Source organism: Fistularia commersonii, chromosome 8, assembly GCF_037954325.1.
Source record: "Fistularia commersonii isolate RoL2024-O1a breed Wild chromosome 8, RoL_Fcom_v1.0, whole genome shotgun sequence".
In the NCBI taxonomy this organism is placed as follows: Eukaryota; Metazoa; Chordata; class Actinopteri; order Syngnathiformes; family Fistulariidae; genus Fistularia; species Fistularia commersonii.
In genome coordinates, this window is record NC_141291.1 from 8272352 (window position 1) to 8288745 (window position 16394).

The 16394-nt window shown below is 51.3% G+C and overlaps 1 protein-coding gene across 1 annotated transcript in view; it reads right to left on the minus strand.

Moving 5' to 3' along the window:
* gli3 (GLI family zinc finger 3) overlaps positions 1-16394 on the minus strand; it is a 90859-nt gene that overhangs the window by 70372 nt on the left and 4093 nt on the right. The window contains exon 2 of the mRNA XM_086150900.1: positions 3089-3262. Coding sequence (XP_086007026.1) covers positions 3089-3221 — 133 coding nt within the window. The 5' untranslated portion in view covers positions 3222-3262. The remainder of the gene's footprint in view (positions 1-3088; positions 3263-16394) is intronic.

The following is a 16394-nucleotide window of genomic DNA, read 5'->3' on the forward strand; positions in this document are numbered from 1 at the left end:
TGTTAACGGGAACTTTATTTCTGTCAGATGACATTCCCCTCTATTTACTGTTGATCATTTAAATGGCTGCCTAAAAAGGTGGTAGCCCGTGACTCCTCTTCTATATCCGCCCTCCTCTCTTCCTGTCACGTCCCCCCCCCAAAAGCAGTCAAGTGTTCTTTTTCTTCTCTAAACGCTTCACCGGCGCTTCCCCTTTTTATATATATATTTTTTTTATGTCCCGGTACCGCGCCCCGACTCACGCACGTTTGTCAACCCGCCGGGATTCGCTCGTCCCGACTCGCCCGCTTTACGAACGAATCCCCCCCGACCGAATCCTCCGCCTCGTCCGCGGATCTTTTCTTCTTCTCTCTTTCAAATAACCAAGCCTCGACCCCCGCCATGTTTTTTTTTTTTCCCCTCTTCTTTCTCTCCCTCTTTTTTTTTTTTTTTTTAATCAGCAAATTATCCCATGACGGTAGGATTTATTCAACCGAGAAGCACGGACATCTTTTTTTTTTTTTTAGTTCAGGACACAACAAAAGAATCAGGGGACTTTGTGGTCCACCTGCCTGCCGAATGATGAGAGTAGGAGGGGAGGTTTCCCTCCCCTGGACCCCCCCCCCCCCTCCCTCGGCCCCCCTCCTCCTCTAAAGTGCACCAATCACATCATTGTTGAGGCACAGTCGGCTCTTTTGAGCTGTCAGGCAAGAAGAGGGGGCATGGAGATGAATGGCATCCAAGATGAAGCCACCATTTAGCCGACCATGTGGGAACGTTCAACGGGGACTCGATAATTACCCCGGGCCCGCTCAACTTTAACAAAACTCACCGAGGAGGGGTGGAGGGGGGGGGGGGGTTTGGACGGGGAATGGTGGGGGGGGGGGGGGGATTGGTTGTTATTGTTGCAGTGAGCGGATCTGTGTGTGGAGGCTGCAGATACAAGTTACTCCATGTCCACCGCGTCCACTCCACTTACTTTCAACCTCCCCCAACTTCTCCCTGCGTGCCGTCGGGCCACGGGGTTTCCGCTGAGCCGAGCCAGGCCGGGTTCGGGGGGGTGGGGGGGGTGAAGGGGCTGCTTCTCAACTTGACAGGGGTGGAGGATACTCTACTGGGCCTGCCTAAGAAGAACCAGGCAGCTTCACAGCTGCTCACAATTACCTTTTGTTTGGATGGAGGCAGCGGGGCCGGGCCTGCAGAGGTTAAAGTTGAAGGGGGGGGGGTTCGGGTTACACCTGATAAGAGGTTATGAGTTGTGGGGGCGACCCGGGAATGCGGCGTAATTATAACCACACAAAGAATGTGTAAGCTATCTTATGATTTCAAGACCGGGATCTGAAGGTGGACCTTCCTTTGGAGATAAGCATCACCCCACCACCACCACCACCACCACCACCTCCTGTTCCCAGTGACTTATGGGACTACCGGGAGCGCGTAGCTCCGACGTGGCCGAGTCACAAGTGGAAACTCCTCGCTGTGGATTTAAAGACAAACCTCCTGCGGCTCAGAAATGCGGTACCGGCACGCTAATGAGAAAAATCCACAATCGCGGGGCCCAAATTACATCCATGCGTTTTCCACGACCCGCTGCAGCCTGTTTAATTAATAAAATAAAGCCGGCCATCTGGCAGTAAGTAAGATGATTCAGGATGTATTACCTTCCCCACTTCCTGTGATAACTCCCATATGGAGACGTCGTCACGGCAACTATCTGGCCTTCGGTGCAGTGTTTGTCTTCCGTTCACACGTGCGGTGATCACGTTTGATACCAACAGATTTGGAGGCGCGGGTTCAGGACACCACCTGTATCTTCTACAACCACCCCCACCTCAAAATTTCATAGCCCCGCACTCTTCATGTGCACAGCCGCAGATATCAAGTGGAGATATCACATGTTAGCTGGAATATCTACACTTTCAAGGATTTGCTGTTCATTCATTAAGTATATCACTTATGAGGGGGCGGAGCCTATCCAACCTGTCACTGGGCAGGAAGTGGGGTCCAGCCTGGACCACTCTATGACAGGGCCACAGGAGACAACCATTCCCTCTCTCATCATACAGAGACAAACAACCATCCACTGTATCACACACATCATATAGACATACAAGGTTCGCCCCCTCGTTCACAGAGACATTCATTGTCGTACTCGTGCATCATTAAGACAGTCATCATCTCATTCACATGAAGGACAATACTGGGTCTCCACTGACCCTCCTGCATGTGTTTGGACTGTGGAGGAACCCGGAGAACCCCGAGGAACCCCACGCAGACACTGGAAGAACATGGAGGCTCCGCACGGAAAGGCGTCCTGTGGGAGTCCAACCAGGGACCTTCTGGCTGTGAGCAGAAGCACGAAAGCTGTCTTTCAAAGTCCCTCTGCCGGTATTATTCAAGTTTTAATGACGATAAACTCGACGTAGTTTAAGTGCATAAACACGCTGAGGGTGACAATTGGATCGGAAGTCCACATTGTCAAATGTCTATAGTCAAATGTCCACACATGATCAGATAATCTTACTGAGCTGCCTGGTCAAAACACAACAACCAATCATGTTGCACGTTTTACTTGACATACCCGGGCTAAACCTTAGCGCATGGGTGCCCATGCTTTTTTGGCTTGTGAGCTACTCTTAAAATGACCAAGTCCAAATGATCTACCAGCAATATACATACATATATTCCAAACCCATCTGTCACGGTGGAACGTACCGTTCCACCGTGACGAGATCTCGGTGTCAATCAAGTGCGTCAATGCCACAGTGGGGAGGGATGATAGGCTAACGGCTATTTTTAATGACCCCCGATCTAGCCACACTGCTTGCGCTGTTGCGTATTCAGCGACTCGCGGTTCAGTCGGTTTTTTTACGTTGTGCGGTAGAGTTTATTTTGAAAGACAGGGCTCCGCGATCGACCCGTGTTGCCTTTGTGATCGACCAGTAGATCGGGATAGACGTGTTGTGCGCCCTTACCTTAGCAATTTTAAATTAGCTATTGCTAACAACCTTGTTTGAGTAGTACTGCTTGTACTCTGACTAGCCTTGCCAAACATTACTTTTACACCAGGGGCTGTGGTTGTGCGGCGCCTCTGGAGGTTCTCGCATACCGTTTGAGGTGGTGCTGGAGGCGACCGCCTTCTCGCTGATGTCGCTTCGCCCTGATGAGCCCTTGGTCGCCACGATGGTCTCCACCCTCTTCTTCTTCTCAGCTGCTGAACTGGCCTGGGACTGGGTTTCCATGGTGCTTGCTCATTCCTCAGCACCTCATGGAGCAAAGGTACCTGGTGGAGGAGGAGAAGGTGGAGAGGACAGGTTACCGTGCTGTTACTGGCCTCTCCGTCCACGGCGGGACGGCAAAGTGCATTAGATGAGTCTTTGTCCTTTTCCCTCCTACGGTACGAGGACAACAAGCAAGGAGTGTGTGAAGCACTCGCAAGCTTTGGCCCAAACACTTGTATGGTATATAGAAGCAAAGAGAGAATAAGAAAACATTTATACATTTCCTGCTATTTCCTAATTCCAGTGAAACCCCTGTGATCCATCCGCTGAGCAGACGTTTGAAATCCAAGCTTGATTTAAGAGTTTAAGTATTTATCAGAACTGGGAGGGGGGAAAAAAAGCTAACTTTCACCGATTCAAGGTAAACGCTTACAAGCACTTGCAAAAAGGCTATTTCTATTTATTCATTCATTAACTATATTTCTTATCCTGCAGCCAGGGTTGCTGGAGCAAGTTGGAGCCTAACAAAGCGAGAGGCGGGGTTCACCATGGATCGATCACGGGGCCACAGATCGAGACGAAAAACCATTCACCCTTTCATTCTCACATCAAATAGAGACACAACCATTCACTGTCTCATTTTAATCGCATACAGAAAGACAACCATTCACACTGATGGACAATTCAGCTTCTCCAACGAACCTCCTGCATGTTTTTGGACCGTGGGAGGAACCCGGAGAACCCGAAGGGGGCCCCATGGAGACTCCACACAGAAAGGCCCTCCTTTGGGAATCCAACAGGGGACCTTATTTCTGCGAGGTGGAAGTGCTAACCATTTCTATCTATTTATTTCAGGCACTTATAATGTGCCCGAACCTCCGAAAAGATGTTTCCACACCGCGGAAATAAGGAAACATGGGATTGAATAAGTGAATGCTAAAGTGTAAGAGGAGAAACAGGAAAGCTGAGGCTAATATCGAACAGCGTCGGGTCGCTGGAAGCCAGCGGAGCGAAGAGACGCCCGCTCACAATTAACACACTTCATTTTTCTTTTTAATCACCTTAAATCCAGCCCTTGAGACAACCGTCCGATTCCAAAGCCCTCCAAATCCACCGGTCCGGTCCAGGAAAGCCTGCGGTTTCCCGACTTAAATCTAATTACGACACAACGCACGTTAGCCTATTTGGAGTATCGGGAAGGGGAGCGTTTCCCGGCCCGACGGCGGAAGGCGGCGGAGAGCCACAGCTGGCCGTCCAAGGAGGAAGACACGGCACGAACAAACCGTCTGGAAAAGGCAAAAATGGATAATTATCACGAATCCAAGCCTTCTCATCCGGCTCTTTGTTGCCTCCTGGGGTTCCCCGGACGCTTCCTGTTTACATTTGCTCTGGATAACGGTCGATGGTGAACTTTTGCAATATCGGGGGATTTGGACGCACACACACGCACACACACGTTGATCGATAGCAATGCATTCGAAAACATATTTGTCTTTGGACTTGTAACTCCAAAGTAGGAATATTATAAGTTCTTCTCCTTTGGGCTGCTTCTCCGCCAATCACCTGCCTCCATCTAAGCTTGACTTCCTGTCCGCTGTCCCTCCAAGCTCAGCATCCTTCTACCCAAATCTCCACAATCTCTTCTACGGACACGTCCAAACCATCTCAGCCCATCTTTATCTCCATGATATCAGAATATTATGAAATGCTGCACGTAAATCATTTATTTCTTGGATGAAGAGACGCGTCCGAGTAAAGGTCGACCCGACGGCACGCCATCGTCTGGATATCTCGGGCCTGCAGGGATCTGATACGCCTCGAAGTCTGCTAAAATGTGTCTGCCTATCCAAAAAAAATCCCTTTTTTTTTACTTACCTTATTTGAAACTATGTCACACTGAACTCCTGACTTCTTAAAAAAAAAAAAAAAAAAAAGGAACCTTATAAACATAGCAAAGCGGATATCCTGACTAGATGTTATATCTGGGAATAGAAGTAAAGGCGGCGTGTGGATATACTGATAATCCTGCTCCAGCAGCCTTTCCAGAGAGAAAGGAGAAACCTTTAGGGGATACCAGAGAGAGAGAGGGAGAGAGAGAGAGTCCTGAAAAAACAAGGCTTGTTTGAAGGCCCTTTTGGGAATATCATGGTGCCGGGCAATTTTTCTTTCAAAGAATAAAGGTGGTTCAAGTTAATGCTGTCTGTGGGTTTAGAAGGGGTTCAGCCAGCAGTCTGGCAGACACGCCGCTCAGTTCAACACCTCCGAGGCCGTCTACAAACCCGCCTCTATCTGGGTCACGGAGGTCCTGTGATTACGGAGACAACCCGGCGGTTTGCGCCGAAATAAGGGGCGGCCAGCCCCCCGCTCAGCCCGACGCGCAGCCTGTACTTAAGGCCGGGTAATTCGGAGATAATGACTGGAAATATTTAGTCTCCTTTCCAATAAAGAGCAGCTAATTAACCTGCAGCACCGTTTGAGCGTCCCCCGCTCTGTAAACACGCGTGTATACAAAGGCCGGCAGTGAAGTCGGCTACAATGCAAACACAGGGGTGCTGCTCAGACTCCAACGGAAGGGGGGGGGGGGGGTTCGGGTTTTTCCTCCCCAAAGGAGGAAAGCAAAAGGGGGGAAGTGGTGAGGGCTAAACTTCAGACAAACACTGCGCGCTTTGTTTGTTTTGGGGTGTGTTTTTTTTTTTTTTTTTTTCACGTGTCATCTATTCTGAACACAACATCTGGGAGCAATTGCCGGCTTACAAAAAAAAAAAAAAAAAAAAAAGCAAAGAAAGAAAAAGGAAAACACAATGCAATTACCCCCCCCCGACCAATCAAAACAGAATTAAACAAGAGCTTGTCCTCTAATCACTTCCACATGGATACATGTTGAGCTGTCTTCCCCACAACTAAAGACATTCTTGTCCCGCTTGTTGATATCATCTCAAACCACTGCTGCGTGCATTTGATGGCAGGGATGTTTCTTTCTTGGAGGAGAGACGCAGGACGCACGTCCGTGCATGAACGTTCAGGATCGCGTCCGACCACCATTCAGGCCGAGAACCTTGATTTCCCCGCTGGGAACACCTCGGCCCAAGGGTCGAAAACACGCTTTACGGTTTCTTTTGCGTTCTTTTTGAACAACGATCGTCACATTTTTCAACAAGAGCGAACGGTGCGGGCGGGTACGGCTGCACGGAGAGCATCTCTGCACCAAATCTTGTGTGTTTTACAATCCCGCCGTCGTCCGCAGATAGGCAGACGGAGTTAAACGTGTGGTTTGCAGCTTTTTAAAGACGGACTATCACAGTCGGCGTGGAGAAAATCACCGATAAGTTGCAGATGGGAAAATATCAACATCAACACCATGCTTGTCCGGCGTCGGGTTCAACTACCGGTGACGGACGCTGGCGGGCTTTTCTGCTTTTTCTCCTCTGGACCGGTAGCGACGATGCTAATCTCAACATGTTTTTAGAGTAAACAGTCCAGGTCCGCCGAGCCTCCACGTGCACGGTTTGTTTGTATGTTTATAACCAAAGGTGCCCTGGCGTAGAGTCCTCCGGAGTTTCTTTCTCCGTCACGTCACGCTTCCGGCACCCTCGATGGCTCCTTTTACCGAAACGCGTCGCCGTGGTTGTTTTTGGCCCGCGGGTCGAGGCCTGTATTGAAAATACCGATTACTGTCGATCAGGGCGCCCTGACCACCAGGAAAGGTAGACCTGGAAAAAAAAAAAAAAAAAAAAAGAGCTGGAGGTGAAGCGATTACGAGGGAGAGGATTCAGCTTTGTTGGAGAGGTGAGGAGTAAGTGGGGCATTCCACTGGACGGGCAAATATTCACAAGTCCGGGCCACTGAAGCGTGTCTGACCGGCCTTTTGTGTTCCACAAGGCAGGCCACAGTTCCAAAGCAGCAATTAAAAGCAGGACCTTTTCACCCATAATCCCTCTGACCTGGATGCCACACCCCAACGCCGCAGATGTTCCTGCCTCCGCTCTCAGCTTTCATGTTGCTCATTTCGACCCCCCCCCCGCCCCCCCGGCCCGACCTTGCACCTCCGAGGACACACTCGGGACACTCTGCCGGCCCGTGACCAGGAAGTAGTCACACACACACCCCCCCGTGAGTGAAAAATAAAGTGAGAAACTTAATTTCGCATTAGTGTCTTCTCCGCTGAAAAGTCTGACCTACAACCAATTAGAGGGGAGGGAAGGCGGGCGTGAATCTTTATTTGTGTTCGGCTGTTAATCCTCGCGCAGGCGAAAAAAAAAAAAAAAAAAAAAGGAAAAGGGAGGCGAATTAACAGGTTTAAAATACCACAATTCAGACTGTTCCCTCGGAAAGAAAAAAAAAAAAACATTCTTATTTTATAAGCACATTAAGCAAATCAATTTAACATAAATTATACGCCTCGGTGACAAAGGCGGCGAGTTGAAAGTCATCGACAAATTGAACACATCAAAGTGAGACGCTAAAATAAACTTTTGCCTTTGATGGGAAAAAGAAAATCGAGTTTTTCCCCCCTTTCTTGCGTTTCTTTTTTTTTTTCATGTTTTTCTTCTCGTCTTCACGCGGGTTTAAAGAAAACCGGGCTTTGTGTTTTTTTTCCGCGCCGAACCCTTTTTTTTTTACAAAGCCGCCCTCGACGGGGCCGGGCCGCACGGGTTGGGGGGGGGGAGATCACCTCGGCGGCGCCCGGACATTAACATATTGGCAAATGGCACCCCTGAGCACACTTCGAGGTAAACTCTTGAAGTGTCCACTTAGATTTGCCGTCCCTCACAACACGGGCGGACAAGGTACTGTATTTGAGCTCATTTCATTAGGGTGACTGTTCAGTGTCGAGGGCCCCCTAAGGGGGGAGGCTGGCAGCGGCACAGCATTCATCATCATTACATCAGCGACCACCGAGATCTGCTATCTTAGGCTTATCAACGCGGCACAAACGCACCGCAGCGCCGCAACTTAAAGGGGAGGGGAGAGATGGGAGATGGAGACGATTGGGGCGGGAAGGGGGGGTTGTGAGCAAAAGTGGGATAAGAGAGGGAGAAAATGAATGGGGGGAAAAGGGAGGAGCGTGAAACTATGGATGTGTGTGTGTGTGTGTGTGTGTGTGTGTATTCACGTGTGTGTGTGCATGGACGCGCGTGTTCCTTGCCGTGTCCCTGCATGCCTGCACATGTTTCCCTGTCTGTACCATGTGTGTTTTTGCACATTTCACAGCTATGCCAACAACATTAAGGACTCCTGCACAGCTGGAATAACTAAAACACTGAGGGGCGAAGAGGGAGGAGGAGGAGGAGGAGGAGGAGGAGTCTAAGCCCTTCAGCCAGATTAGCTGAATCCAGCAATAAAACAGAATGCTGGCTCAGGCTGCATGTGTTTGCATTGGATAAGGTTGGTGCAGGGATGAGGCCCCTTAAGGAGACCGTGGACATGCCTGCTGGCGATTAAAGCACCGGTCGCGGGTTCGAACCCCCCTCCCCTGCTGAGAAGGTGTTCCCGAACATATTGGCTCTCTGAGAGCGGGCTTCGGTTTCCAAGCCGTGTTCGACATTGGCGGGGCTAAAGGGCCGGGGAGGACGGGGAGGATTTGGGCCGCGGCTCTCATTCACCAGTGAAACTTCAAATTGTGCCCAGATGGCACTAAGTCTGGCCTACAGCTGACGGGAACCAACCCCTCAAGTAAGGGCCATTTAGGAGGAATTAGTCACACTCCACCACACACACACTCGCATGTGTACACTCACTTGTGCATGAGCGCGCGCTCACACACACACGCACACACACCGAGGCTGAGATTTGCACATGCAAAGTGGTTTAGCACGAGGCCTTTTCACCCTTTTGTGTCAGGGGACATGGTTGAACCGTTCCGATTGTTAGTCATTTACATGTTTTATACCGGAGGGTCCTCGCCGCGTGGGTTCCCCCGCTCGCGAAAATTAAAGCTGATATATTTATTGGGATGATTTATCGGCTCGGGTTCCGACCCGGGCCAACGGTCCCTTTTTACAACACGTGTACATTTTATGACCGGTCGTCCGTTTCCATTGAAACTCGTCTACTTCTTTTTTACGCGTGGCTCCACAAACGGCGTCCGAACACATTCGCCGGAGCCGCTGAAAATGAGCAATGTTTACACATTTGTCAAGGACAAATAGAGCGCTGACGACGGCCCATCGGTCGTTTTCAGCGGCGCTAATGAGATTATCCTCGTGCGCGTCTCGGTCCCCGAGACCTCTCCACTTAAGATGCTTTGGCGGGCTGGTGAGGGACCCGGCGCGCCGCACAGCAGAATGAGCTGAGTGCATCTTACATTCCTGGGTAACAAACCCGCACGATGTAATCGGAACGCTTACACGACGCCTCTTTTGCACTCGCTGCCCGGCAGATAAGGGGGAAATAAAGCGCGCGCGACAATAGCAGTCCTGCGTGTTTTTCCCCACAGCTCCACGCTTATTAAACTGTTTATTTATATATTTTGACTTTGTATTTGTTCATCGCTCATTCGTGTTGGGGCAAATGGAGCTGAGAGCGCCTGGACAATGGATAATGCGAGCAGCTTTGTTGCAGCGGTGGCCCACTTACGAAGTATTTGTCCCCCCCCCCCCCCAGCCAGACCCTGCCCGGCCCTGGTCCGCTCCCTTCGTGCATTTTGTTCTCGCGCAAACGCCAAAACGGCCTTTGTTCGGACGGACTTTTTCCCGAAGACGCGAAACAGACGCTCGTTCGCCTATTTACCGGAGGCCGGATAACACACCGGATACTCCGCCAGAAGAAGAATCTCAACCGGAGTTAGCTGGAAGTGATTTACGCGGATTAAAAATCCCTGTTGCTCCGGCACAGATGCAGGTCGTACCTTCAGAGCAGCAAACCAAAGCGAACCCCCCCCCCCCCGCCTGTTGCAGCAACCGTTGCATGGGATTCGTAGCGGGGCCCTCGCAGCGCGGGACGCGCCGGGGCGCCGAGGAGCGCGGGGCCTGTTTCCTGTCAGCGGGGCCTCTCATCTCCCGAGGAAACAGTCTTCTTCTTCATGTGGAGCTTCAGAAGGCGCTCGGCGTGGAGCTGCAGCCGCGGCGCCACGACATCCTTCGCCGCATTTCCACAGCAAAAGAACGCGTTACGCTGCAGCACATGAATCTACCGGTGTGCGTATCGGAGAGGATGCGCCTGGTATGTGTGTGTGTGTGTACACACTTGCATACGCGAGTGCAATAACTCTCTGCGCGGGAGATGAATCCGTCCAGGAGGCAGGGAGGGGTGGGGAGGAACTGTGATGAAACTCTGGCATCTCGCTCTTCTTCCCCGCATGCATTCAAAGACGGATCAAGTAGGTAGACGGCGCTGTGTAGTCGCTGGTTCGTCTTTGACACGTTCTCTACAATCAGCCCGCAGGACCGAACGCCTGAGAATGTCATCCGCGGGGAAGCGGTCGAGAGGAACCGAGAGCGGAGCCGCACGGGATGAGGCCGCCAGAGGTTATCCTGTCTAAATTAGCATTTTCCGCACCCCCGCCCTCCCTCGCTTTCACTCACTCCTCCGTTTCCTGTGATTGGGCTAAACGCGGCGAGTCGGTGCGGCGCCGTGATTAATGACGGGACCGGGCGTCTCGGAGGCCAGAGCCTAACAACAGCCAGGGGGCAGCGCGATAATGCACAATAATAAAGCCAGCAGACAATCAGCCAGGCAAAGCAAGGCCTATTAGCCAGCCCCATCAGGACGGCTAAGTGAGAAATTAGCCTTTCCCGAGATTCGACATAATTCATCAAGTGCCGCGCCTGGATCCCCACTCAAGAAGTCATAATGTTTACTTAAAGACTGGACTCGACACCCCAGCGGCAAGCTTTATTGGCTCTTATTAATTCCCATCCCGGCCCTCGGGCCATGCCATTTAAACCGCATTAAAGGGTTTATAATTGGATGAGATGAAGTTGTCTTGGTGTTTGGCTCTGGTGTGATGAAGCCGGACCCAAACGGAGGGAGAGTTAGAGGCGAGAGAGGAAAAAAAATATATATTAAGAGCGCAGGGCAAACACATCAGGATGTAAAGGAATGCTGGATGAGGCCGTTGTAAAACGTGCCACGGTCGGTGGAGCAAAAATGAAATGGCACCGCTTTAATGCTAGACTTCCTGCACGGATGGGAGCAGATCCAAGGGGGTCGCGCCGGGTCACGCATTCCGCAGATGCGGGAAAAAAAAAAAAAAAAAAAAAAAAAAGACGCTTCTCGGCACTCTCCTTATCATCCATCGGAAAAAAAATTCCAGGCAAAACACTCTTTATCCTTTATAGAGACCGTCAGTGATGGGGGCGAGGGAGGGAACGCCCAACACAAAGTGCACGCGTTCCTTATGGCGGCCCGACATCCCCCGAGGCCCGTAGTGTTTTGTTTATAACAGGAAACACCGTCCCGGTGCAGCCGCCGGAACTTTGCGAGAGGACGATGCAGTTTGGCGCGGTAACCGTGGCGACAGTCAGGCGATCGGAGAGCGCCGACCCGGTCTGAACGCGGCTCCTGTTGGTTCATATCTTCATAGTTGAGGCCCGGCGTGCAGGACGAGTTTCAGTCAAGTACAACTTGAAAGTATCTGAGTACAGCAGAACCTGGGCTTCCGAACACCCCTTATCACAAACAACCGCCCTACGAGTTAAAATCGGTCAAATGTTGAGCTGCAAACAAGCCTCGGCGCAGGGACGCACTCGCAAATTTACGAGGTTTTCGCATTGTAGCGTAACCGTATGTGGTACTTCGTGTTCATCGTTGTGTTTTACTGTTCTACCACTTTTTTTCTGCTTTTTCCAGTAAGCTAGCCACATTATGGCTCAAAAAAGTTAAACGTACTCATGGTGTTAAGAAGAAGTTAAGAATTTCAGTGAATCCGAAGAAGGACATAATAGCTGAACAGGAGAGCAACGTTGGTTTTACAAGTTTCGGCAAACACGATGACAAAGCAAAGTCCACCATCTGTACGATTCTGAAGAAAAAAGATGCGCTAAGCGGCTAATGTGTCTAAGGGCTAAGCAAAGGTGTAAAGTCTTAGAAGAAGTGGGAAAGTTGTTGGTTTGGAAGAATGACATACTGCTAGCTGGATATTGCGTTAGTGTTAGCATTAGCGTTAGCATTAGCGTTAGCGTTAGTATTTAGAGAGGGTCTCATTTGCATGAAGGCTTTACTTTTGCTGATTTAGTGAAGGAAACACCGAGTACAAGTCCTGGCAAGCAGAGAAAGAACACCAGAAACACAGCAATAATTAAGGTCGTCTTTAATTCCTTTCTGTGTTTTTGCCACAAATAAACCCATAATAAAGTTTCAAAACAGCGCGGGATGTTTTTGCACAGGATCAAAATCGGATTTACATCGATTAAATGGAAAACATCGATTCGGTTCGCAAACGAGAACAAATCAAATTCATAAGCCGAGGTTCCGCTCGATCTGGGTGGGTCTGGCCGAGCGGTCCGGCCCGGGACCCGCCAGTGACTGACGCGAGACGAGCCCCGGACCGGTGGGATCGGATCCTGTGGGGAAATATGGAGGATACGACGGTGGATGTGCGAGATCAAAGATGGGAGGCCCTCAAACTCGGCGCTCCCCGATGGCTCTCGGCGGCGGGAGACAACGCTCTACCCTTCACTTTCATATCAGCCGCGGAGCCTCCCCACCCGTCTGCACCCGCACAGAGACTACACACACACACACACACAGATGCATGCAGTCTCAGGGGATTTGAGAGTGCTGCCAAAACTGCACCCCCACCTACAGCAACACACACACACACACACACACTGTTACTCATCGAAAAAACCCGCGGATCAAAAACACACAGCTGAATACTTGGGATTTTGAAAAAAAAAAAAAAAAAAAAAAAAAAGGTACGTTCGAAGGACCGAAACACTCCGGTGAAAGGGACTCGCGCGATTCACACATCAAGTCGGCGTCGCGAACCAGCTGCGAAAACTTCCCGTAAACTCCGAACCGCGCGGTCGCAAAATGGCCCCCCGACGTAAAAGAAGCGAGGAGGAGGAGGAGGAGGAACGCGGTTGGACCGGTAGCCCCGGGGCCTCGCCAGCGCCGTGGCGGAGGAGCCAAACATCTGGGAGCATTTACTCCTTCCAGCTGTTTGCGGCCGCACCTCGGATAAATCTGGGAACGCCGTTCCTCGGGAGCGAACGCGCTCAACTCCCGGCGTCGGAGCGTCCCGACCCCGAGCCGGGTTAATGACGCCAAAATACGAGGAAGAGAAAGAGGAGGAGGAGGGGGGAGGCCTTAATTGAAGCATTTGACGGGTGCCCGGGGTTAATTGGGAAGCTCGGCGAGCAGCTGGCTCCGCCGAGGAAGTTGAGACAGGGATAATAAGTTCACTCTCAGCCGGGGAGACGGTCGGAGATGAATCGGATCGGAAGAACGCGTACGGCCGTCACCCTCACGTCTCCTCTCCTGGCAGGCCAAGACAGCTCGGCTCCCAGCAACAAACTCCGGCGCCCGTCACACCAAGGGACACCGCGGTTCACACACACACACACAAGCTGCTGTTCAGTCAGCTAATCACTCACACACACTCCCTCCCGGTATACTAGTCCGCTGGTCGATGTATGTAAATCTCTCCAACCCGGTTTGCATTGATCTGCGCGGCAGAGACACGCCGTAATCACATCCCGGCTCGTTTCAATAAGGGAAGCATTAACATAACCAGGAAAAAAAAAAAAAAAAAACACACACAACGAAAGGATGGTGTTTGGGAAACTTTCTGAAACTTCTCAACAGGGGAGGCGACGATGTGTGTGTGTAATATTCATATACATAAAACCACAAAGGGTTAAGTGTGAGCGTTCTGGGGGGGGGGGGCAGGTAGAGTCATAGGCAGTAATGGGAGGAGACAGGGACTTAAGAGCGCCACACGAAAAAACCTGGGCTTTATAAATAATTCCAAAAGCTAACAGGATCCCTTGTATGTGTGAATGTGTAAAATACATTCACACATGAATGCACACACACACACACACACCGGGGGGAATAGGTTATTCACACTGCTCCGCTGGGGCTGCTGTGTGAGTCTGACTTGCCCGGATTGAAAAATATGGGTGAACATCTTCCTCGCACAGGAGATGCAAACAAGTCGTGAAAAAGGTCAACTCTTTTTTTTTTTTTTTTTTTTTTTTTTTGCTCGGGCGTAAACTTTTCTACGCCGGCTCCCGACGCCGGGCAGCGCGGCTCACCGGAGACCTGTCTTGTAAATCTCTTTGTGAAAGCAGCTTTGGGGGGTAGACAGGGGGGCTTACACACTGAGCCCTGAGGTAGAGCTACAGACTCCACTCCATCTCACCTCCACCCTCTCCCACACACACACACACACACACACCATCCACTCTTATATATTCTCCTCCTCACTTTTCATCATTACCTCTTTTTTTTTTTTTAACCTCGCCTTTTACTCCCCCCCCCTCTCCGCTGTCCTGCTCCGAGCTCCACAGCAAAGGTCCTTAGCCCTGGCGGCTCCCGTGGTGACTAATGTCCTGCCTGGGCTCAGACAATGAGTTTGAGACCGAACGGGGGGAAAGTGTTGAGGAGGGGAAAAGACCCGGGCGTCTTTGACAAATGGACCCCTTTGCACCCCCGTGCCCGCTGAGGGAGGCTTTACAATGTCGCGCTCCACGCTCGGCGTCCTCCGAGAGACGGCTGCAACCCACAAAGCCACATCTGGAGGAACGTAATGAATTCTTCGGGAAGTCCGAGCCGGCTCTCTTCATGAATAAGATATATTTCCAAAGCATGTCGACCCCTCTTAATACAAACACCCGTCTGGCAGGAATAGCCAAAGTCGTTTTAGGGCCCCATGTACACGTTAAGATTTCTGTTTCTCTATAAATTTTCACCCCCCACCACCACCACGTCCCAGCCTGTCAGTGCAGGGTTACACTTCCCCCAGAAGGTGGAGTGGGCATTATGACCCGCTGCTGTTAAGACGGGCTGAAGTCCCTCTATTTCAAGGAACTGAAACTCTTGGATGCGCCCTCCTCTTCGCTATGCACACTAACCCCCCCCCCCCCCCTCCATGCAGCCCTGAAAGGAACTGGGCTTTGTCTGAGGAGCAAAAGAGAGTGAGAACCCCCCCTTCTCCTCCTCCTCCTCCTCCTCCTCCTTCTCCTCCGCTCCAAACTCAAACCCTACATCCCCTCCCCGAACCCTGTTCCTCGCTCCCTGTGGAGTATTGTTAAAACACAGCGACCCCCCACCCCCCTTTTTCTGCGGCCCGCTCTCTTAAAACAGCGTGCTTTGCATGAGAAAAAACGATTAGTCTTCAAATGGGGCGCCGTGGAAGGAGGGCTCTTTCAGGTCGGGGCCAGAGGTTCGCTCTGATAGTAGAGTTCCCCTTTTGTTTTTGCAAGATGAGGCTTTATTACAGCCGGGGTTTGTTAGTATTCATTGCTAAGGAGAACATACTAGAGAGTTTATAAAGGATGCCTGCTCCCCACCCCCCGCCTTAAACCGCCCCGAGTCCACGGCGGACGGAAATGAAGAGGCTGGGTGGGGGAAGAGTTACTCATCCAAACATGTTTGGAGAGCAGGGAAAACGTCTAAGCCGCCACTCCTTTCAGGTATTAACCTTGGGATTTACATCTGACATTCAAACAATAGGCCCCTCCTTGACCTCCACTCCGGGATGCAGGATAACTCCATCGGAAAGACAACGGCGAGCCCCGCGGGGCCGCCGGCGCACAGGGGCTCACAGCGTGAGCGCAGCTGCTTTATGATGCGAGGCTCCGTTATCAGTGCGGCGAAAGATCGGCGTCGGAGAATCCGAAAAGCGCGTGCCTGCGTGCAAAGCGTCGCGGAACACGTAAAGAAGAAGAAGAAGAAGAAGAAGAAGAAGAAGAACCCCCTTCTTCTTCTTCTAAGTGACAGATCATTGTTTGCAGCCACCAGAAAGCACGGACCCCTCACGGATGCCACAACCGGCTCCTGTCAAAGCTGACACAATGCCACATCTACAGAACCCCCTTCCTCCTCCTCCTCCTCCTCCTGCGGGCGCTCGACTTAACACGCGGTCCGCAAACAAATGGGCCTCCGACACAAAGCGGCCGGCCTCTCGCTGCTACACTTCACACCGTGCACTCAGACGTTTTCATGGCGGCCGCAGCAGAAACAGAACGCACTCGTCCCCGGGTGGCGGGAGAAGAAAATCGCGACCGCCCCGACAAAACCGCCGTG